The sequence below is a fragment of the Prunus persica genome, chromosome G5, assembly GCF_000346465.2.
Source record: "Prunus persica cultivar Lovell chromosome G5, Prunus_persica_NCBIv2, whole genome shotgun sequence".
Taxonomy (NCBI): Eukaryota; Viridiplantae; Streptophyta; class Magnoliopsida; order Rosales; family Rosaceae; genus Prunus; species Prunus persica.
Genome location: NC_034013.1, coordinates 15,748,653 through 15,773,094, shown reverse-complemented (window position 1 = coordinate 15,773,094; position 24,442 = coordinate 15,748,653). Strand labels below are relative to the sequence as shown.

The following is a 24,442-nucleotide window of genomic DNA, read 5'->3' as shown; positions in this document are numbered from 1 at the left end:
AGGCCTGTGAAGAAGTTGGTGTAATTATTTGTAGGGTAATATGGAGTTAAGTTGGTGGCATTCAGCTATCGGCTGGCTTTGGCTTTCACAGCACTCTTAATATTGTACAGATATGTTTTGGCTTTAAGTAATCCGTTGGTTATTGGGTCTTATATAAACATGACCCACATCCACATGTATAAACACATATATAATGCCTTGCTTGAAACTTTGAAAGATTTGATATCACTACTTTGCAAGGGTTGTTTTGAAATGATTTAGACATTGACCTCTTAATTAGATAACGTTTGGTGGTCTAGATAGATTAATGAAATGAGATAAACAGAATTAAGTAAAGAATGAAATCGATTTTCAAATTTAAAGTTCGGAGTTTCAAATCTCGAGTACATATAATTTTGAAGTTTGGTGTTCAAAATTTGACTTCGGATATGAAGATTTAGGATTTAACCTTTGAGGTAACAATAAAGTTTACAAGTTGTACGAAAAATTTGAAGATGCTATGATCGAGCAATGGAAGGACACTGTTTTTGTTTAACAAAAATGGAAGCATATGTACACTAAAGATTTTTGTCGTTACTAGCCTACTAATATTTTTATCCTTTTCTTCTTCTTCCTCCTTTTTGGGTGGATGTATTTTTTTATTTTTATTTTTGAATTTTGATGTGACTATAGTTGGAAATGATTTAGTGGGTTTTACACCTTACATATTTTTCTTACGAATTTATGAAAAGCAAAGATCTATATATATTTTTGTAGTCTATACAATACACAGGTTGAGACATAGTTTTACCACATTTAGACAAGAAACTTGATCTTCGAATTCCTTTGTTTGTAATAGAAAACAAGAAATGTAGCCTTTCTCACCAAAGAATCCTAAGCTTGCCAAGAAAAGTAAATCCCACATCAAGCTAGCTAGGTGAAAAAAAGTTGTGCTTTGTAGCTTCATCAGCTATTAGCTCTCAGTACTTACACACACACACCACCACTACCACCACCGTGTATATATGGTGAAGCGTTTCCTTTTCAAACAAAAAGAATAGCTCCATGTTGCGTGTAGTCTAGAGGTCCAAAAACCAATCCATATTTAGCAAAAGATTTGTGAACAAGTATCAAATAAAGTGAAGTTACCCCCCCTCTTTTGTTTTATGCTTTATGCTGTTTTTTTTCATCAATAATGAGATCTTAAAACAAATTAGGGTCCACATATCAGCTTAATGAGATGAACAAACTCAAATTATTTGATATGAAAAGCAGTGCATGGAGTGAAAGAAAGGTGGACAAATAGCATCTTGTCTTGAATTGATTAAATTATATTGGATGGTATGGTGGAAGGCTCAATTGCCCATCAATCAATCCAAAAGGCCCCTTCCATTGGAGATAAACTCTCTAACACGATGATTTGTGTGATAACTTTTTCACGTGTCATTATGTTATTGATTGGAAATAGTAAAACAGTGTTATTCTCATTACAAGTAAGTTTTTTTTTTTTTTTTCCCGCTAAACCCCTCTTTTTTTCCCAATATGAAAAGGACCATTATTGGCAGCCGTAGGCCCATATGAATTCTCTGATTGTGGGCTTGAAGGGTAAATATTAAAACCCCATGTGACTATTGTCAAAAACCAACCCAACGTCCACCCATGAGACCCAATGGGTAGCAGCTACAACTTTGACCCATGGACTTTTATATTGAGAAACAAGCCCAAAAGTGGGTGATTTGGTTCCGAGGCTCATCTTCTCCAACAAAAGAAAAAACCAACCCTACAAATCAAACATTCAAGGCTCAAGTTTTTGCTTGGAATTCAGTCTTACTGCTCCAATTGCTTGCCCCGTCTTATGCCATAGGCCTATGTCTTCCTTATAACCAAAGGCTCATCACGCCTCAGAATTCAAAGGAAACCATTCTTTTCTTAGTTTTTTTCCCTTTAGTCCCTCAACGGTCCCTTTTTCTCTCTAATTTCAATTTTCCTGGGGTTGTTTAGCTGAGAATCTAACAGAGTTTTGTAACCTGTATAATTGTATTGTTGCAGCAGCTGTTAGTTCAAATTGAATTCATTCTGGTTTCTTTTCTTACTACTTGCCTCCTTATCAATAAGGAGATACTCCTCCTTCCTACAAATCACAGTTTGACATATATGAAAACATAATTCATCAAAAACACAAAAAGAAAAATTTATGCACACATGTCACACTGCTATTGACAAGAATGTATGAGTTCCTACTTACCTGATAAGGAGGGAAGTATTTTCCTAATTATTATACTAGTTGATGTGTCATTGGTAGCCATTAATCTTAATAATTGTCACTTTTTAGTTTGCACCTACAGATACATTCAACATGAAAAAGAATTTCACTCTTAATTTTACCCCCGCTCAATTTTCTTGCAAATTAGAAATTGACGATTGGGAATTTTAAACCTCGTACTCGCCCGAGAATTTCTATAATTCGTATCTCATTGTGAATGTAGGAGGAGAAAAACCATTAGTTACAACTTCTTTGTAATTACCTTGATGTATTGGTTGGGTTAGGTTGGGTTGGGTTGAGTTGGGTGTTTGAGGAACAATAGAAAATGGGGTTGGACCGTTAATGGTGAACAAGATCTAGGGTTAAGTTGGGCTAAGAATTAAGACTAAATTGAGATTGGGTTTCAAATCGATATTGGGCTACTTCCTAGTGATCCACTCCTCTTTTCTGGGTTTATAATGGCTCAAAGGAATTGCTGCCAATACATGTTCATGGGGCCCATTAACTATTGAATCTATTTCCCTAGTCGACTCCTCTCGATAAAAAAAACTTACATTTAACGGGACTAGCACTGTTTTGCTATCTTCGGCTCTCGACCAATAACACAATAACATGTGAAAAAGTTATCCTACGTGTCATTATGTTATTAACCAGAGATAACAAAAAGTGTTATACCTGTTGCATGAGAGTTTCTCTCCCTCTCAACACACCCAAATCATTGGTCACACTTCCCTCAAGACCCAACTCTATATTTTTTGGGAGCTTCTACAATAAGAATCCCCTCGTTATAACTCTTTACTATAACCCCTTATTATAGCCTACCACATATTTTCTTCCTTTCTCACCACGGGCCTCTTTTGAACCAAAAACATCAAAAAGATGAGCTGAGCCAAAATCATATATTTGTTTTTACCTATTTTCTCCCTCTCTCATTTCTGATATCTTACAACTTCTAGTAATCTAGTTTCACCTAACTGGCAGGAAATTAAAAAAAAAACAAATAACATTTAAAGCATGTATTTTTTTTTCCCCTTCTTTATTTGTTGTTGTTGATGTGATTACATAAGCACACACCACACACTGCAGAAATGTAAATTAATAATGCATCTAACATGATAAATAATAGTTGATATAGAGTTGATATAGATATGAAGTGGACAAAACTAGAGGCAAAATAATATACAAGTTTTATTTTTCTTCTTTTTAGTGACGGAATTAATAGTGGCCACTTCTAGGCTAGCTGCATATCATGAGTTGAATATGATTTATAAGTTTGCTGGCCATTTTTATGGTGATGAAACAGAACAATTTGAAAGCTCAGCAGACCCTACTTACATAAGAATACTGTGAGATAATAAGGCATGGTCCCCAGTGCCCACGGGACCAAGCCCCCTTGGTTGTGGCTTGTGCAGATCGATCTATACTTGTGAAACTTGTACCACATGATTTCCATAATTCAGGTTTTAGGTTGCGATGTCAAAGCCCATTTGTCTAAAGATGCACATGCTTTTGTCCAATTAATTGCTCTATTTGGTAGAGAAAAATTTTAAAAAATTTGTTTAATTTATGCGTCCCACTTCTTTTCTTTATGACGGGATAGGGAAATTTTGTCTTTGTTGTCCTTTGGACTGATAGGCAAGTTTAGTGAGATCAGTGTTATGGACCAAATGAGGGGAGAAATTTCTGCGTCATCGAAAAGAATACCTAGTTTGTAATTACGACAGATCTATTGTAATGTGGTGTTACTAATATACTCATGTTATATATATATATATTAATACTATATTTTAGATTCGTTTTATCTAATTATATATAACATTTGAATAATGCTACGTGACATTGTGATTGTCACACTCCAAGATATTTCGATCGAAATATAATCACATGAGAATACCATCGTAAGATGTGTCGTATAATACAAATCACCATTATCGTCCACTCATATTATATTACATGAATTGATATCATCACATGACGGATAGTGTTAGAGTCACATTCTAAAAAAGAAAATTATAATGTCTAAGTGAGTAATCAGTTAGAGAGTATTAAATTGAAAAAGGCAAGAACTTAAGCAAGCTCGGTTGTCACTCTGGCGAGGAACATGGGCTCTCATGACTTTGGCTTTAAAACCCATTACTCTACCACGGTTCACGCATATGCACCACTTTAATGTTTGGTTGGTCACAAACGAAGCTTCCTTTGAAATGGAGCTAATTCTCTGTCAAAAATTAGGCAAAGCAGGTAAATTTTGTAGCTTTGAAATTGAAGCATGCAGAATTGAGCAGCCTGTGGCTCTGTGAAGCTAGCTGTGTTTCAATAAATTTCGGCTTCATATGCGTTGCTTATAATGCCAATTTTAAAGGAGAGGATATAAAAGCAGCCAAAAGCACTGTTTCATGAGGAACTTATGCACATTATGCATTGCAGCTTCCTGCAAAAGCTTTTACAGTTTAGGTTTCGTGAGGGACTGGTGGTCAAGCAAGTCCAACTAAAAATAATCACAGAGAAAAAGTCAAACCCTTCACATGCTGTGCATTTAAGGCCACCATTTTCAATATTTCCAAGGCAATTCTTGGCTTTAGAGTTTCTCTGTCGTCTCGCTCTCAAAAAACCCACTTAATTATGAGAATAATAATTGGACAATGAAAGATAAGCTTTGGATGATCCTCATTGAGAGTTAGCACCAGTTGAATGGTTCCAATTTCCAACTTCAATTATATGCAAGTCAAATTAGGTTGAATAGAAGAGGAAAACCATCTAGTGCCACATAACTGAGAATTTTATAACTTTCCTGTATTTAGGAAAATCGCTTGTCTACTAAATTTCTTACTTTGTCGGTCCTTAATTGTGATTAAACCTTCTATGATTGCAACATTGTCATTAAGATCCAAGGTACGAAGTAGTTTTCTCCCTATGTATCATGCCTTTCTTTTAAATTGAGATCCAACTACCTCCTTAAATATGAGTCGAACTTATAAATTTATTTTTGATGTGTCACTGTGCTACATATATTGAATTATTTTAGTTTTAACATATATATCAAACTACATATAGTTCAATCTAATTAGCAAAAAATAACTTGAATCCGATATCATATGACAACTCAATTAAGTTATTGAAATTTTAATACCGTGTTCATTAATTTTGTAGGATATAATTGGATGTCGAAACGGTTTCCAATTTGTCTAATTTTATGCAAAGATAATCTATGAATGTAGACTTAAAAAATTGATTGTTTGGATTGTTGAAAAAAAATTCATAAGGGACCCTAAAGGTCCTCAATAGAAAGGGACTGTATATATATAGAAATTCTTCTATATGGACTTCTGGAAGTTATTATCGTGCATACGCCATGTATTTTCTACTACCCTTCCTTGATTTCCTCCGTGTTTACAATGGCATTCGCATGATAATAACGCGCGAACATCCGGATGAAAGAATAACTGTATATATACACAAATTCTCCTATGCGGACGTCCGGGTATTATTATCGTGCAGACGCAATGTATTTTCTACTACCAGTTTCTATTTTCTTCCCTGTTTACAATGGCATCCACACGATAATAACGTGCAGACATCTAAATGAGAGAATAACTGTGTGTATATATATATATCAATCTAATTAAGAACACTATTCCTATGTACCGTAGGTTGTGTGTTGATTCTGATAGTGTATAACTTATTTTTAGGTTGTTTTATAGGGAAGCATTTTACTAACTATTGTGCAACATCGTCTAGGGTCACAGTGACGGAGCTAATAAGGTTCTAAAATTGTATAAAGAAGGACTTAGGATTAGAACTTATCATATACGACTTAGATATCACAGTCTTAATTATGAATGTAATCTATCGTTTTTCTCTAAAATAAAATATCTTATTTAAGGATTCTATTATTTGATGTTTTGGCAAGATCTAGTGCAATAGATATGGTATGTAAATGTTCAACAAGAGATAGTACTACAGAGTCTCTCTATATTTTCTTTAGAACTAGACAAACTACATTTAAACAAACTTAATGCGATTATTAATATTGAACCTACCAATGAGACAAAGCAAGTGATTTGCAGCAAACTTTATTTCTCTTGCCGACACTTACCGTATTTCGTACCTTAATTCCTAAACCGCTTGCCTATATATATGTAGATTGAGGGAAAATTGAAACTGTGTTTAACTTAACATTAAATGATGGGTAAGCGTGAGAAAGGAGAGAAAATGGATTTACCAACCAAAAGATGCATAAATTACAAGGATTTCCTGTTCTAGGTGGATGAAAATTGCAACCATAAAAAAAAACATCTTAATTTATTATTCTCCAGAACAAAAGCAGATATGTAAATATAGATATACTTTGAATTTACACTTTTCTGTTCCTGCATTAAGGGGGTGGTTATCTTTCTGCTTAGGCTAGAAGAAAAAGCAAAAAGCAAAAAGCAAAAAGCAAAAAGCAAAAAAAGTACTACCAAGGCTAGCTAAAAGTACAAAGCCTAATTTCCAGAGAAAACAAAAGAAACCCTAATTGAAGCACTTGATCGTGTTTTTTTATTCCTTCAAAACAAGACAGATGTGTTCTCTAATGACATGTCAATTAGGTCTTCATGAGCATGAGGCGCAGCATCATCAAATAGCCACTTCTCCAGCAATGTGAGAGGGACTTGTCCCTCCAAATTGGGCTTGCTCTCATCTTGGAACAGGCAGCTTGTTTCTGCTGTGAAATTTGCATTGTTCTCATCCACTGACATAGATTGAGACACATCAGATGTGGATGAGTTGAAGCTGAACAAGGAATCAAAAGCCTGTTCTGGTGTGGTGGTTGCACTTTGTGCCCCTTCACTAGAAGTACTCATGGAACAACCTGCAGCTGTATTCTTCTTGTTTTTGAAGGAATTGATCTGATGAAGATTGGTTTCTGAGTTTGTTGGATTATGATTTTGAGCTGATGAAGGTCCTTTTGGTGAATTTTTCATCCAGCTTTCGAGCAATTTCGCAATGTTTTCGGTGTTGGATGCATAAGTGGAAGCTTGGTGAGGCCTAGAACAAGTGTTTGTGTTAGGTTGATCATTATTGTTGTAACCAAGATTAATTGATGGCTTCAAGTCTTGCAAATGAAGATCATGAGTAGGTGGCTTGTCAAGGGACAGAGCCTCACAAAGAGCCTGCTTGGCCATGTGGATATCAGTCTGAAGCCTTCTCTCCCACTGGCCCTTGGAGATTGGCTGATCATGTGAATTACCTGAAAAACCATCTTGGCTGTTACGGTGGTCATGGCCATCAAGCCCTGTCTGGAGCTTTCTGAGCTTCTTTTTCAAGTGGGTGTTCCAGTAATTTTTTATATCATTGTCAGTTCTCTGAGGAAGGTAGGAAGCTATGGCAGCCCATCTGCACCCATTAAAAAAATTTGAATCATCAATTGAGGTTCCTTCTTTTTTTTATTTTTTAAAATTCCCCTGATTGAAATAAAAAAGAAGATTAAAAAACTCAATTCCATATATCCTATCCCATAATATAATATAATCTCACTATTGGGATTTGCGAGTATCTAACCCCCACCATATCCAAATCAAAATCCATAAACAAAAGATAATAATAAAATTATAAAAGTTTAATCAATAAAATTCACGCCCAAAAAATAAATAAACAAACATCCAAATTTGGAAAAAAGATGGGGGAGAGCAAGTCTTTACCTATTGCCCAAAAGAGCTTGGAGGTGGATTATCATCTTCTCTTCATGATCGGTGAAGTTACCGCGTTTGATACCCGGCCTCAGATAATTTGTCCATCTAAGCCTGCAGCTCTTACTGCATCTCAGCAAACCTGAAAAACAAAAAAAACTGTCAAGATATATATTTACAATTAATCAAGCAACATGCATCTGCAGGGAATAGTAGTTTGTTCAAGAAAAAAAAAAAAACCAGTACTGGGTAATAATTACATGACTTTAATGATCAAAACCAACCCCAAATTAAATCCAGTTACTATAAGAAGAAAGGTAAATAAAAAAAATAAAAAAAAAGGTAGCACCATACAGAAGATGCATTGATGGTACCAGTGTAAAACCTAAATGAAGGGGTGATGTAAATAAAATAATTACCAGTGTTGGTAGGAACTGATCTCCAATTCCCTGGACCATGTTCTTGAATGTAAGAGACCAAGATGATGTCTTCCTCTGGAGTCCATGGCCCTTTCTTCACCCCAACTTTGTCACAGCAAGGTGGCCTTCCCATAATTTCCAAATTTCCACAACTAGCTATAAGCTCTAGCTACTTCTTCAAATTGATGATGAAATTCAATTCTATCTTTCTGACATAAGCCAAGATTGAGTTCAAAACAAGCTAGGAGGCAAGATTGCAAAAGGGTTCCTTTTTCTTTTGATGAAACTCCAAAATAAAATGGAACGAAACTCTTTTATTTTGCCTCTTCCTTTCTTTTTTTGCTTTTTCTTCTCAGAAGTGATGGAAGATTGTAAAAACAAGCGTCCAAGGGAGGTGGGTTGGGCTTGTCTCGTAGAGATATACGTATATATATATAGAGGGAGAAGAGAGAGCGAGAGCGAGAGAGAGAGAGAAGAGAGACCCTGGTGGTGAGAGTGGTGAGTGCTGCTGACCAAAGCAAGTAAAAGAAAGAGTCAAAACGAACAGCAAAACAGCAGTTACGCACTGCCTTCCTTGGCGAAAAGTCAACTATGCTTAGACTCTCTCTCTCTGCGCCTCAACAAAACCGTGTGGCATTCAATAGGGGTATTGTGGTGGCACCGAAAAAGAACCCTAATTTACTCTCTCTCTCTCTCTCTCTCTCTCTGTGTGTGTGTGCTTTGTGTATTATGTATTTTTATTTATGAAGCCCCCCAAGTTATATTTATTACTAAACTCGTTAATTTATACATCAATTAATCTCTTTTTGCTTGGGGCCTTTTTTAGGCTTTGGCATACGTATCATGAAGTTGCTTTCAATGAATTAAAACTCCTATCCTCGTGATGCGTGCATGATTTTGATGTGGGAGGTGTGCAAAGTAATAATTAATCCCAATATTCGATATATCCCATTTCCACGAGAGCTTTTCTCCTTCTCGAACTCTTTGCATGCTCAATCAATAAACCCTCCGGCCGATCTCCCATCATATGTGGTGGCGATCAGCTGCTGCAATGCCTATGCTTTGAATTTTCCATGGTGCATGGGGGACCCATCATCACAAATAAAGAGTATGCTAATCCGACGGTTAAGATTTGTGGGGATCATGCTGGTCCAGCCAATATCCAGAACCAGAAACAGAAACTGATTGGTTCATCTTTTGTTTTCTGAGACGTGTCTATTGCAATTAAGGTTTGGGACCATCATATCATCACATGTGATCAATACTCACTCTTCAATGTACCACAGTCTACATGTATGTCACACACCACATACACATTGCCATATATTTAATTTAATTTAATTTAATTTAATAAACTACGATATTTTCCGTAAGATTTCATTTTCTAACAATTATATCAGAAATTGTATATTAATAAAATATAATTTTACTCGTATTACTATTATTGAAGGGTCCATTCCATTCCATTAGTATTATACATTGAATTTTTGCCCATATACGTTGTATTGTATATATACACATACGTACATGTACGAATTAAAAATTTTCCACTTACATCACATCATGAAACCACCGATAAAAGCTGACAATTATCTGGAGTAAAATTTGAAATAATTAGAGGATATGACTGCTCTGGGAATCCATGCTTGAAGACATCGTGGTGGTTGGTTCTGGGAACATAAAATTGTTCCTTGTTTTAGAGGTCGTGTGATCTGATGACAAATGGTTACTTGGACTTGCATGGGGGAGTGACAATTGGATGGTCTATGTAATTTGTAAGCACAAAATTAATTAAATATGATCCATGTTAGTAAGAAGAGCGATGTACTGGGCCTGGGCCCAACATTGAATAAAGTACAAATGTTTGCCATCATCGAAACGCAGTTGGCAAATCAGCCACAAACTCAAAAGCTAAAGAAATCTAAAGCACGAATCTGACTTGTATGAAAAGTCACAGACGTGAGATGTTGGAGTCTATTAAAGTTGATCAATATATACGGTTTGTTGTTACTTTTCTAATCATGAGTTAAACTCTGGAGACATGTTATATATATATTTATACACCGAAAAAAACAGATATAGAAATGTGAGTTATTTCAGTTGACTTAAGTTTTGTGTCTTAAGTCTTGACTGTCGCATTCGAGTTCAATCTCCCTCCATAAAATAAAAAATGAAATTAATATATTTGATGTTCAAATCCATTGAATGTGGGGCTAACATGTTATGTATAATGTATATGGGAAGTTCTTTCAATTTTGACTATATGTATGCAATGCAATGCATGCACACAAAGTGTAAACAGTAGAGGCAAATGTTGGTGGCTAAATTGTTCAGATTCAGAAAGATTTGTTACATGAACTGACTACGCGAACAAGGTACATTGCGGCTATAATGGAGGAAGAAAAATAATACCAAACTCCATGTGAACCCCACAACTACTCACCGATAATGGTGGATAATATAATCAAGGCAATATAGTGGTGTGTAAACTATCATCGGGTTGCAATCTGGTTTGTGGCTTGAGAGCTCTGATATGAGCTATGGGGATGAGGTGCAAAGAGATATGCAGCAATAGTGGGCAACATTTTCTTTACCATATGCATTTAAGTTCAAGAATGTTTCGGGCACATTTGAACTTCGTTTCTTTACGATAACTGGACAATTGTTACATTATGTTGTTCTTTTCTTTTATACTTGTTTTTACCATATAGTAGTTGGAGTGGTTATCTTATCTAGATCTTATTCAAGGCTCATATAAATCCATATATCGCTTATACAAAGGCAAACAAACAAACAACTGAAATTATTATCGAATGAAAAAGAAAGATGAGCACCATTTACGCAATTGGTTTTACACCTACAGCTACATGCAAATACAAACAAATTGGCAATTACTGGTTGTTGATGAAAGAGACTGGAAAATGGAAAGTCTTCAAGCTCAGTAGTTATCTACAAACATATGTGTTCACATTGCAGCATGATGATGCTACACATTTTGCAGCATCATCATCACTGACTAAAATGACCCATATATTTTGCAGAAGCAGACGAAAATAGAGTACAATAGGAAATGGCTTAAAACTTTGACCATTTCTTTACTTAAAAACAGTTTTTGATCATATATTTATTGGCCGGGAAGGTCGATGTGGACTCAAAGCCATGCGTCACTGAAAAGAATGCTAACTCAATCCATATGCGTAAAAATTAATGGCAAAACACCAGGAAACAAAAGAGGTTGCATTTGTGTTGGATTTGTGTGGCACTTGTTCAAACGATCCACAATCAAATGGTAGCCAGGTACAAGGTTGCTTCTTTCCTATGCTTTGTTTGTTTGCCTCATAAATTTTTTTAGGGCAGTTGTGCTGTGATCTCCGCGGTCATGCGATAATTTTCGGGTCCTTGCATTCAAATTTGTGACCACACAGCTTTTGTCGATGTATATGAAACCAGAGACCTCTGCTTTGTTTTTTGGCTTGTTGAAATGTTCATTCTACGTGAGGTTTTTATTACTTTGTTTTTGTGGGAAGAGGAAGGGAAGAGGAAGGCCAGAGAATAAGAATAAGAATATCCACTTCTGTTATCTTATTCCCAGTCCTTGCATCTGTATGTGTTTAAGAAAAATAGTCATGCGATAAGGGAAAGAGACCAGAACCAGGACTCCAACTATTGTCGTATTGAACAAGTAATATATGCGAACCAAATTGAGAATTTCACACAACTTTTTTATTGTCTTTCAGCATTCTGTTATTACTCCGAAATGCAACATATTTATTGTGTTCTAACTAAGGAACTAAATATCAATAATATCGACGATATTATCGTTTTTTTGAAATCTAAATATTTTAACACATATTCACATAAAAATCGTCAATATATCGATATTTTTGTCAATATTATCACGCACGGTGGGATTCGAACCACTTCTATTCTCCTTATCTTTGTCTATTCTAGTGATCATATATGTATGAACATTTTTAGTCATATATAGAATCGATTACACACTACTAAAATTACGTCCAAACACACCCTAAAGACAATTCATTATGGGGCTACATGAATTAATATAAACTTTGAAAAGGAAAATTATATTGATCTGAACATATTAAAAGTGTCATGTATCTACTGGCTAATTTGGGTTGTTAGTATACGCAATCTCTTCATTCGCACTATTTATGACAAAAAAATACATTAAGAAAAGGTCTAGTTCACGTCTTTTTTTTTGGTTCAAGACTTTTATTCTTCAGTTTTTATACCGACACCTAATTATCATCGATCAATCTCTCAAATCGTCAAAACGATATCAACTCAAACATGAATTATTAAGTATAACTATTTAAGATTTTCCACTTGTTCACTGTCAAATTCATATCCACGCACTCGTCAAATCAAACACATCCCGTCTTTTTCTCTGTTGAATTTGAATACGATATTGGGACCAAACAAACAAACAGTCTTGTATTCTTGCTCCACAAGCACAAACCACAAACCACAAACCACAAACCACAAACCACAAATATTATTGTCCCCCTCCTTGTCATCAATATGATATGTCCAAGTGGTGCCTTGTGGGTGTGAACTCACGAAGATCTTTTGGGGCTTCGACTTCCAGCTCACACGTAGACATGGCATGCACAACAGACACCAAGTATCAAGTATGGGTGTTTGGGTATGGGGTTATCAAACTCATATACAATTACAAGATAAAACCAAACCACACGTAACCTACTATCTTTATCTTTACCCTATATATCTTTATCTTACCCGAAAAAAACAGAAAATGAAAACGATACACGTGTCCACCATGATTGGGGCTTGTTTGGTGCCAAGTGGAGCCCACAATGAAAAAGTAGTATTTTAAGGGTGCAAGAGGAAATAAAGGTGGACTTCGGCAAGGCTCTGTTTAGATTAGGAGGAGGAGGAAGGATGAACTGGATGAAGAGAATGAAGGCTTGGAAGATCACATCGGCAGTTTCTACCCCACGTGAAGAGTTGACACGTAGTCGCTTCTGGAATGGATTGCCCGACAATTGATTCAATGCGGTGTTATCTTGGAGAGCTACAAGTCTTGACCTCAGTGTTGCGATTTATGATACGAAAATATGATGCCCTAAAGCTCTAGCATACCTTGCCGTCAGATTGTCGATTTCTAATTAATGGGAACATAATTATCTTCTTAAATGGATTTTAAACCCTAGTTAACGGTATCCATCTTCTTTTGTAGTTTTGTCAAAGTTTTGTATGTATTGTTATATTTATGACAAGAATTCAATGAATTTTAACGTTAAAATTTTGTGTGTATTGTCATATTCATGATAAAAATTCGATGAATCTTATGCTAAATTAAAATGACAGAAAAAAAAATGTAATACAATCATTTTTACAGATTTAGGCAACGAATACATTCTCGAACAACCAAACCCATAAATCATTAATCTGAATTTCAGAAAAAATCACATCATTAAAAGTCAACCAAAGTGAACTCAAAAGTACTGATGAAGGCTATAAGTCTCTGCTGAAACTGTTGTATAGGCCCATGGCAGATCACCACGTCAATGGTGCTATAAATACTACATATATCATCAACTGGCTAAAGCTGCTACTCCCCTCTCGTGTTTTTAATTTACACAAATAATCAGATACTAAAATATAAAATATAATTGATGTGATATAAGTTTGTTCCAGTTCTTATTACATTTATAACATATTTTTCCACAAAATCATCTGTACGCATAATGAATGTATCCATATTCGAAAAGCTTACAAATTTTGAGAGCCAGAATGCCAAATATAGAAAGGAAACTCTGTACTTTTAAGCTCATAGCCATTACCCAAACCAACCCACTGCAAGCCCCATCGAGTTGTCATTGAGAAAAGTGAGCCCTGGTGAGCTTAGGTTATGAACCCTCTCTTGTATCATTTTTGCATGGCTGGCTATTGAACAAGTGTCAGTAGATCAAAGCCATCAGTATACTAATCACAGATGCATTTTCTTATCAAACTAGTGTAAACAGGGTTTTAGTTCGGATTGCTAGCTACATTAGACATCGATCGGCCTCATTAAGCATGCCTAAGTCCTAATCAGAACAGATTGTGGACTTAAATATGATAGAAAATTTGAACCACATCGTGGGACATGCAATTTTCAATTTCTATGCTGACCTAGAAAAAATGGATGTACTACTAGTTTCATTAGGATTAGGTGCAAGTTATGGACATTAGGTATCCAATTGCTGTGAAAAAAGACAAAAAATTAAACAAAAAATCTTTTTTTTTTGGGATTTTTTTTGTTGGATCTTTGTTATCCACAAAACTGTGCCCTAATGTTGATTGATGCATACAGTACAATTTATAATCAGGTACTAGGAATAACGGTATTAAGAGACTTTCATGCTTTCTAGTGCTGATTTTTTTTGGTAGTCTTAGTGGTTTAAGCTAACTATAGGTTAAGTAAATAATAGTCTAACTCTCTATTTAAAATAAGTTTAGCTCTCTATGTAGAAATAAGTCCACTCTTGAAGCATATGGGAAATAGTATACATGCAATCCATAACATATATATATATATATATATATATATATATATATAGGGGGCGGATCTGTGGCACCATATTTTTGACACAAGTTTTGACACAATTTTTGGGTCATTAGATTACTCCACTTTTAATGGTTGAGATTAAACATGACATGGCAAAACAATATTTTTTTTCTTTAATTAATATTTATACATTGGGATTAAGATCCGCCCTCATATATATATATATATATATTGATACAGTCTTGATCTCTTGGACTACAGGAGTTCACGAGATTTGTGGTCACTCACCGTTGGATGTAAATTCAACGGTTCACTCACTCTTGCACTCCTTTTTAAAAACTTTTTTGAACCATTGAATTTACATCCAATGGTGGGTGACCACAAATCTCTTGGACTCATGTGGTCCAAGAGATCGGGACTGTATATTGATAATTGAAAGTTTAGGGAGAGATTGGCTACTCTCACCACCAGCGTCAGGGTAAACCCACAACCTTGAGCCGGAAGGACTTATGTGTCGCATCCAACTGCTAGCTGCCACCAATATGGATTTATGTATGTAATTACAGATTGCGCACCAACGAGACTTGAACACTGGTGGGGGTACACACAGTGCATGGACCTTACCAACTGAACCAATCCTCGTTGGCATAACCTATATAAATTTGATTAGAAGCAAACATCATAATTTTTCTTCTAACCACCCAAAACTCCATATTTGAACCTTCAGAGCCTAGAAGAAATAGCTCTCCCCCTCTAAAGAATTGTACCAACCTATTTTCAGTGGGTTCTTCAATCTTGGTAAGTTTTTCTCTTTTTTATTTATTCAATATTCAATTTTAATTGTTGTTGTTAAGTTTTTATGATCTATAGTTTGGGTGAAAACTTTTGGGGATTGTTATATATGTTTTATTTTTGCAACTTGAATTATTATTTAGTATATATGATTTTTGGTGTCTAGTGTTTCTTGTTAGGATATCATGTCACATGTGATAATTGACCGACAAAGAGAGGAAAAACTAATTATTCATTCTTTAACGATAACAAGGATACACCTTCTGCATTTGATGTTGATATTTCAATTCTTAAGGAACTTACTCAACTCGGATATCAAGTAGTTGAACAATGTGTTTGATTTGATATTTATTTATATTTTGTAATTCTTTGTGTTATATTTGCTCGTAATGTGGCCTTGTTTGATTTATAAAATTTTATTTACATTTTTGTTTCAAGAGAAAAAAAGGTTTATAACATATCTCCTGTAAAAAAATAAAATTTAGCCTACCCCTATAAAAATTCATGAGTCTGCCATTGCTTTCATGCAACGGGAATACCACTTTTTGCTATTCCAAACCAATAGCGCAATGACACGGATGATAACTTTTCCACATGTCATTGCATTATTGGTCGAAAATAACAAAATAGTATTATCCCTGTTATAAGAAAGTTTTTCTGCTTAATTGGGGTTCATGTGGCACAGACAGCTCCTGAAAGAGATTTTGGGTTAGACCAAAAAAAAAAAAAAGGAAGAAAGAAAGAGATTTTGGGTTCATCCTCAATGTGGTCGCTGATCACTTGGCCAATTTGGGTTATAGCTAGCCTCTTATGCCTCTTAGGCAGGCCATAGCCCACGGCTATTTGTTAGTTTTTGCCTTTGCCTTTATTGGGCTAAACAGTGGCCCTTTCTCTCAGCTGAACAGATTTCATATCTGCTAAAAACCACCACATGTAAAAGTGGAATCTGAATTATCTTAGAGTAGATAAAGTGTATATAAATATAGTGACCAGTCAGACCCAAAAAAAAAATATATATATATATATAGAGACCAGAGAAGTATATATAAATTTGCACAAGTTCATCATTAAAAGAAAGAGAAAAATGTTTGTACAGACGCATATTGGCATCAAATCTTTCTTACGGCATAAATTACCAGTGCAACATAACCTGTGGGAAAACTGTGGTATAGGGAAACCATACAACTGCCAACCTAAAACCAACTTTAGTTTTTCAATTCAAAAGTTCTCTTGTAAGAACTTGTAAAGCTCCTCTGCAACCATAGCTTGTAAGAACTTGTAAAGCTCCTCTGCAACCATAGCAGGATACTCCTCTTGAGGAAGTAGAGCACCTGGAACCTCAACAAACTTACTTACTCCCTCAGCTTCCCTCAGAGCTTCCATCTCTGCTTTTGACCTCTTTGGAGATCCTTCAGTCGACAGGACAAGAACTGGGATCTTCTGGCTGCCCATCTCTGCAAAGAGTCCAACAAATTCCTCTCGTGTTTGTACAGGGTCAAGGAGACCAGTCAAGAAAGCAGCAGGTACATAGCGAGCTCCTTTCTGCTTGGTCAGTGCGTATCGGCTTTCGATAATTCCAGGAGTCACATTGTCCGGATTTGAATAGACATGTGATTTGTACTGCGATTCAATTGACTTCTCATTGCTGACAAGCATGTTATACATCATCCAGCCCACAGCAGGGGCTCGTAAGGTTCCCCTAAGCAGTCCATACCTGAGAAATTTGTTAACAAAAGGAGATATCAGTCAGGTCATAGATCAAGAAAAAACTGGTGCTTACTTACATAGGAAAAGCAGCACTTTCCCTTTAAGACATCTATATTAAAATCTTTAAAATGGACCAACTACATTTTATCACACACAATAACATGGAGTGATGTGATATGACTTAATGGTCGTGCACTGTAGATTTTTCTGCAGAATAGTTATCCACAATTTGGGTTCCCAATTACAGCTCAATTGTCAACAACTAGAATCATTTAACATATGTTTTCAGATAGAATACCTTGTTTCCATGCTAGAATCTCGACCAAACACAATAGGAAGGGGACCAGCCCAGGTGGGTGCAATAGCAGCAATGGCTTTAGGTTTCACCGCACCACGTTTTACAGCACGAATAGTTAAAGTGGCGGCATGCCCTCCTCCAAATACTACAAAATCATTTTCTGGTTGATAGCAAGAGATTATTAGCAAGTAAACTTTAAGAAAAGAAAAGGCTGACCACATAAAGAAAAATTGAAAAAAAAAAAAAAAAGGTTCTGATTGAGGCAATAAGCCCTAACAAAGTAAAACAATCAGTAAATTTACTTTTTTCCCTCATTCGATGGGGGTTGGGAAGCATGATGTGTTTCAAGTAACTATATGTAGTTAAGAAGGTCGAGTACCTTAACACATGCATGATGGAGCAAGATGTGTAAATCATGCTAAGAATACTCTAAATAGAATGCAGAAAAACAGTAGTGGTATCACCATAATATCATTAACCAAGGAACAGTAGTTACTCATCAACCTGAGCCGCTTATAGGACCATCAGGTGCATTGATGAAGTCAACCAGAAATTTCTCCATGAGATCAGCAGTGTAGTCCATCTTTGGCCTATCAGAGTACCCCAGACCAGGCCAATCAACAATGGTTGCTCGCCAATTAACATTACCATCTTGCTGAACAAGATTACTTGCTACTGATCTCCATTCTTCAACAGTGCTTACATCAGAAATGGTTGGTATCATAAGGACGTTCTTAGAAGGACCCTCTTTCTCCTTTTCATGCTCCTCATAGTAGATGTTAATAGAATTTTCCTTGAATTTCCATTGCCAACTATTGCTCTGAAACAAAGTACAACCATTTGTCAGGCAAGGTGACAACACATAATACTGGACTCGACAAATCATTATTAGAAAGAAAATGACAAACACAATAACATTAGTTGACTGGATTTTAAAATCAATGTGTTTCTTTATAAACTGATCCCTATATCCTTGCAATTAACAAAATTTTAGTTTCCAAAATGTAGTTTGTTACCAGTGACATCCACTCCTAGTGATATTTGGTTCAGTGACTGATACACAAAGGTACACATGTATAGAATAAAATAGAACCGTTCCATCTAATTTTTCATGGAATTTAACATAATATTAACTTGTGTTTCACATTGATAAAAAAATGAGTCTCTTCTCTCGGGTGGTAGAAATGTAAACTTCAATTCAATACTTCAGAAAGTAAACTAATTCAAATCTTTTCCGAAATCCAATTTTTCATTTAGATATGTAAGCACTTTAATCCAATTTTTCTTGGTTAGTTTTGTGAATTCCCCTAGCTCATTTTCAAATTCATCCAATTTTCTCAAGTTTCCAATACTTTAATGATTCGTACATATGTAGAAGCATAGAAGCCACAATCCAAACCTCAACTTTGAAACCCATGGGCAAAATGACAAAGTAAGAACAAAGAAAAAGTACAATTGGGTCTCTGACCTTTGATGGGGCTGAAGATTTTTCACCCACAGTGAGCTTGGAGTAGTCCAGGGTGGTTGAAGCCCTAATTGTTAGGGTTTTCTGGAAGCATGCAGTCTGAGAGAAATTGGGTCTACGAGTTCTGCACAAAAGAGCACGGGATGGTTGTGAAGATGTGTAGAATGCTGCAGAGAGCGCCATGGATATGGTGCAGAAATTGAGAGAGAAGGATTACGCGCAGGGGCTTTGGGTCTTGGGTTTTTGGGTAAATGGGGTTGCGGCGGGAGACGCTGACCACTGGCTTTTACTGAGATTTTCTGCTGTGGAAAATTATCAAGAATCTCTGCTCAGCAGTCCACAGTCAGCGTCAGATGAGAAATATGAATATATCAGTAGTGTCCACAATAGTTTTGGAAATATCACTCAGCACCAGCTGAGATATAAATTTGTTCACTTTTTCTCCATATAGTGCCGTTGGCCTCCCTCCAGCCAAACGATACGTTTTTCATTTTTCTCACCTAACAGCTTGGGATATTTCCAAAAATATCTGCTTCCTTTGCTCATTACAAACGTTTACAAACATCCCATCTGAAATGCTCCACCTTTGAAGAAAATTCCTAGCATGTATAATCTGTACACATTTTGGGGGGTCAAAAGAGTGAAGAAAATTGTTGACAACAACCAATTGGGTGTAGTTAAATGAAAATCTGCCAGCACTTCAATTCTCTATCTGCCTACTCAGTACTCAACTGCTCCTTGTTGTTTTAGAAGTTCATTTTCAGTTTTCATCATTTCCCCTGCTTCCTTTGAACCAATAGTTGAATTTTTGATCAGTAATGTGACTTAAGGACAAATTCTTGGCGTTCCTTCTTGTGTTGCGTATCCTTGTCAGTATATTCTTCCATGACTTTGATCTCTCTTAACTTATAGGAGCTATACTTCTTCAAGAACTTCGTCAGTTGCCACTCACCAGTAATCTTTGCAAGAACAAGAGCCGTCCTTGAAGGAGTGAAAACGGCTTCTGTCTCTCACTACGATCTCCAATCTATAAACCTTAGAAATCAGCTTCATCACTGTATGACAGTCCCTACAGACTCGTAAATTCTTCACAATCCTTATATTCATTCCTACCCGCAGTCTTGCCAAGCCAAAAGCTACAGCAAGTTTCTCACTGTGCCTGAACACTGAATCTTCTTTATCCTCTTCTTCTATGTCATGCAAAACACTCCCAACCTCCGGAACATAACCTCCATCAACCCTTATCTTTAACATTATCTCCCTTAGCTTCTCATAAGCCTCTTCTGTAATCTTATTTGATTTTTCACCAGCCGTAAAACTATATATGACCTTATCAACTTCAATCACACTCCATCCTGGAGTTTTCTTAATCCTCTGGTCAGCCATTGATCTTCTTACAGCAGCAACATCGTTCCACTTCCCTGCAACAGCATATACATTTGACAAGAGAACGTGGTCACTTGAATTTTCAGGCTCAAGTTTGGAGAGCACTTCCTTCACTTGTTCTGCCAACTCAACATTACCATGAATGCTGCAAGCCCCAAGAAGAGTTCGCCAAACAACAGCATTAGGAGACATTGGCAATTGACTAACAAAATCATAGGCCTTTTGCAGTTTACCAGCTCGACCATATAGATCTACCATACAACCGTAATGTTCAATAGCTGGTTCTATACCATACAAATATCTCATCTTAGAGAAATACTCACATCCTTCATCGATCAAACCAGCATGACTACAAGCATACAAAACTGAAATGAAGGTGATCCCATCAGGCCTAATTCCAGATGCTTCCATATCATGGAAAACTTGTGTTGCTTCTTTGCCATAACCATGCATTGCAAACCCCGCTATCATTGAAGTCCAAGAAATAATACTCTTTTTCTCCGGCATCCTTTTAAAGACCAACCGAGCCATGTCCACATTTCCAGATTTAGAGTACGCATCCAGGAGTGCATTATTGACTGAAATCATCCAAAGAAAACCAGCCTTCTCTACTAACCCATGTAGAATTTTGCCAAACTCAAATGCCCCAGCTTGTGCACACGCAGAGAGAACCCCAGTCAAGCTCACCTCATTGGGTCTAATTCCCTCCCTCTGTAGTTCCCTGAAAAACCCAAAAGCCTCATCAAAACAACCACTCTGAGCATACCCAACAATCATAGTACTCCAAGACACATCATCTTTCATCGGCATCCTCAAAAACGCCTTCTTAGCCAGCTCAAGCTCATCCGCTTTCACATACCCTGCAAGCAAAACATTCCACGAGGTCAAATTCCTCAAAGGCATACGATCAAACATTGTTTCCGCTCCCTCCACATCCCCACACCTAAAACACGCGGTAAGAATCGCATTCCAAGCCACCACATTTGGATCAGACATCTCCTCAAACACTTTGCGTGCAAAGCTGACAATCCCACATTCAGCATACATACTGATAATCGTTGTCCCAACAAAAAGATGGGTATCAAGCCCATGAGTCAAAGCTTGACAATGCAGCTGCATCCCATCTCTCAAAGACCGGCAATTGGCCGCCGCCTTGAGTATAAACGCGAAAGAAAAGCTATCAAGCGGGTCGATTAATTTCCGGCGCATTTCAACGAACACATCAAACGCATTGTCCGGGGTATCAGATTCAGCGAACCCACGAATGAGCGTGTTGTACATGAAAGCATCTGGGTTTCGAAAATGAAGGAGCAGACGGCGAGCATATTCGAGAGCGCCAGAGATTGTGACCGCGCAGTGGAGGAGGAGTTTGCCAGAGACCAAAGGATGGGCATCCAGGCCGGTCTTGCACGCAAAGGCGTGGACTTGCTTCACGGTTTTGAGGGTCTTGCACTTGCTCAATAGAGACACGCAGAGCTGTTCGGCGGTGTTCATTCTCAGCTCTCGCTGTCCATAGTTCAAAGACGCGGACTTTTTCCGCGGTTTTTTTTAGAAGTAGCCGTTGATTGCACTAATGCCACTCCGGATTGGGGCGCTCATTTAGTAGAAAAAAGCACGTTCTCAAATTAAAAAAAAACGCCTATAAATCTTGACCGTTGAAAGAGAGCACGTGACAGCCGTTGGATCCTAGGGCAACCGAGGCTTCTCTTCTCTCTCCAACTCTAACTCTAGGGCTTTAACTGTCTCGCTCCACCCCAAAAACAGAGTTCCTCTAACCCAGAGAGAGAGAGAGAGAGAGAGACGAAGATGGTGCAGAGGCTCACATACCGTACGCGCCATAGCTATGCAACCAAGTCAAACCAGCATCGGATCGTCAAGACCCCTGGTACTTTTATCAACCTCTTATACATGGTTGTTATATATTTATCTGGGGTTAGAGCTGGTGTTTTTTGGTCTTGTAATCAAAATGCAAACTTTGTGTGTTTTTCATTGGCTTAGGTTGGTTTGGTGTGAGATTCTTATGGTCCCTTTTTGCTTTATTTTGTAAAGAAACTCTATTTCCAGATTGTATTGTTTCTTCTCCAAAAGTAAAATATTTGTATGGATTTTAATTTCATAATGGAGTTTAGTAGTATACAAATTTGGACAAAGTAAATTGCATATGTCTAGAAATTGTGTTATTTTTATGAATTCCTGAATGGGCAATTTAGGGAAAATTGAAAAGAGCGTGTGCATTGTGTGTGCATAAGATTAGAAAATTGATGGAAATAAGAAGCTGCATTGTTTGTTGTTTTACGAGTTGAATGGTTACAATAGAGTAGGTTTAAAATCTTACATTTTTTTGCAAAAAAATAGAAGATCTCACATTTTGACTGGGTAAATTCCATTGTTTGTCTCCCTCTTTTCAAGTTCTATGCATTTAATATTAGGTTTCTGAGTTGGAATTATGGAAACATGTTTTGAAATGCAGAAACTGTGTTAGTATGTGTCCTGCATTTGTATCTTATAGATCATAGTTTTCTTTTGGATTATAATCTGATCATTCCAGCAGTTGCATTGTAATATATACCATAAAGTTTTCTATTCTGTTGATTTTGTGTGGATGGCTTTTTGCTTATTCCTTGGCTACATTTGATATTTAGGTGGAAAGCTTGTGTATCAGACCACTAAGAAGAGAGCAAGTGGACCCAAGTGTCCTGTTACTGGAAAGAGGATCCAAGGGGTAGGTTGATTGTTTGTGGCGATGACTTGTGTTGTTCAGTCTTCTGATTATGGATTTCCAATTATTTTTATTTCTTCGAAGAAGTGTACATGTGAGATGGCATTGACTTAGTGTTACAATCAGGACTACGAGAATTCACATTAAGCATTTTGGTTTATATCATATGGTTGGTAATATTCTAGGAATCAAATGTTCTGTGTAGTCTGAGCATCTTATTTTTTAATGTTGCGGCCACATGTATATGCTTATGACTTTATTTCATAATGAGCTTAGTTTGTCAGGATTCATATGTTTGGGAAAATTAGGGCTACCGTGTTGATATATATAATATATATTATAGTGCTCTATGTCTATGTGTTGTGATGAACGTATGTTTATGTTTTTATATTTCTTGATTACTTTGTCTCGAGAAACTCTGTGCCTGGTTATATGCTCAGTGTTGTTAGTTCTCACTCACTGCCATATGCAGATTCCTCACCTGAGACCTGCTGAATATAAGAGGTCTAGACTATCAAGGAACAGGAGGACTGTGAATCGTGCATATGGGGGTGTGCTGTCTGGTGGAGCTGTACGAGAGAGGTTTGTATTTCTAGAAATATTACTTATCTAGAGTTCTGTGGCTTATTTGGGCACTTCTTGGTTGATGTGATTTTGTTAACTATTTATAAATGATTCCAAGTGCCAACAATATTTCTTGCAATTTCTGGTTTTGCAGGATAATCCGAGCCTTTTTGGTGGAAGAGCAGAAGATCGTGAAGAAGGTTTTGAAGATTCAGAAGGCAAAAGAGAAGCAGGCATCAAAGAGCAGCTAATCTGCAATAGAGTGATTTTGTTTTTCTTGATCTCCATGCGTGAAATTTTGACTTTTATTATGAGAGGATGAAGATTGTTCGAACAATACCTGTTGTCAATTAAATTTGGATGAGTTTCGTAGTTGACATAATCACCTCATTGATACTTATGATATTGACAATGAGGTTTTTTATCGTTATTCTTACTTTTACTGTTTACAAAATCCCTGAATTCATAACTATTGAATTTTCTACTGGCTTTTAGCGGCGGTGTTTTTATCCGTGGATAATAATGTCTAAACCCGCGGCTAGCGGCGGTTTTTTTCGCTGCTAAAGACTTCAACCAATTTCGTCACGAAAAGTCCATAAACCTCTGTTAAAAGTCAAAAGGCGTCGCTAAAACACGTGACTGTCAC

The 24,442-nt window shown here is 36.6% G+C and overlaps 4 protein-coding genes across 4 annotated transcripts; 1 reads left to right on the top strand and 3 right to left on the bottom strand.

The window, feature by feature from the left end:
* Nucleotides 6,517-8,741, bottom strand: LOC18776109 (myb-related protein 306). The gene is made up of 3 exons (XM_007209214.2): nucleotides 8,331-8,741; nucleotides 7,924-8,053; nucleotides 6,517-7,618 (listed from the first exon to the last, which is right to left on the bottom strand). The coding sequence occupies exons 1-3, from the start codon at nucleotides 8,461-8,463 to the stop codon at nucleotides 6,790-6,792; spliced, it is 1,092 nt and encodes a 363-aa protein (XP_007209276.1). The 5' UTR covers nucleotides 8,464-8,741; the 3' UTR covers nucleotides 6,517-6,789.
* LOC18778090 lies at nucleotides 16,698-19,495 on the bottom strand. Its single transcript, XM_007209177.2, has 5 exons — nucleotides 19,131-19,495; nucleotides 18,167-18,482; nucleotides 17,663-17,822; nucleotides 16,954-17,371; nucleotides 16,698-16,917 (listed from the first exon to the last, which is right to left on the bottom strand). Exons 1-5 carry the CDS (start codon nucleotides 19,308-19,310, stop codon nucleotides 16,876-16,878), a joined length of 1,116 nt encoding a protein of 371 aa, XP_007209239.2. The 5' UTR covers nucleotides 19,311-19,495; the 3' UTR covers nucleotides 16,698-16,875.
* Nucleotides 19,632-22,050, bottom strand: LOC18776602 (pentatricopeptide repeat-containing protein At1g74630). The gene has a single exon (XM_007211223.2). The coding sequence runs from the start codon at nucleotides 22,005-22,007 to the stop codon at nucleotides 20,076-20,078; it is 1,932 nt and encodes a 643-aa protein (XP_007211285.1). The 5' UTR covers nucleotides 22,008-22,050; the 3' UTR covers nucleotides 19,632-20,075.
* On the top strand, nucleotides 22,249-24,250 carry LOC18777593 (60S ribosomal protein L34). Its single transcript, XM_007209708.2, has 4 exons — nucleotides 22,249-22,398; nucleotides 23,156-23,235; nucleotides 23,705-23,814; nucleotides 23,951-24,250. Exons 1-4 carry the CDS (start codon nucleotides 22,320-22,322, stop codon nucleotides 24,045-24,047), a joined length of 366 nt encoding a protein of 121 aa, XP_007209770.1. The 5' UTR covers nucleotides 22,249-22,319; the 3' UTR covers nucleotides 24,048-24,250.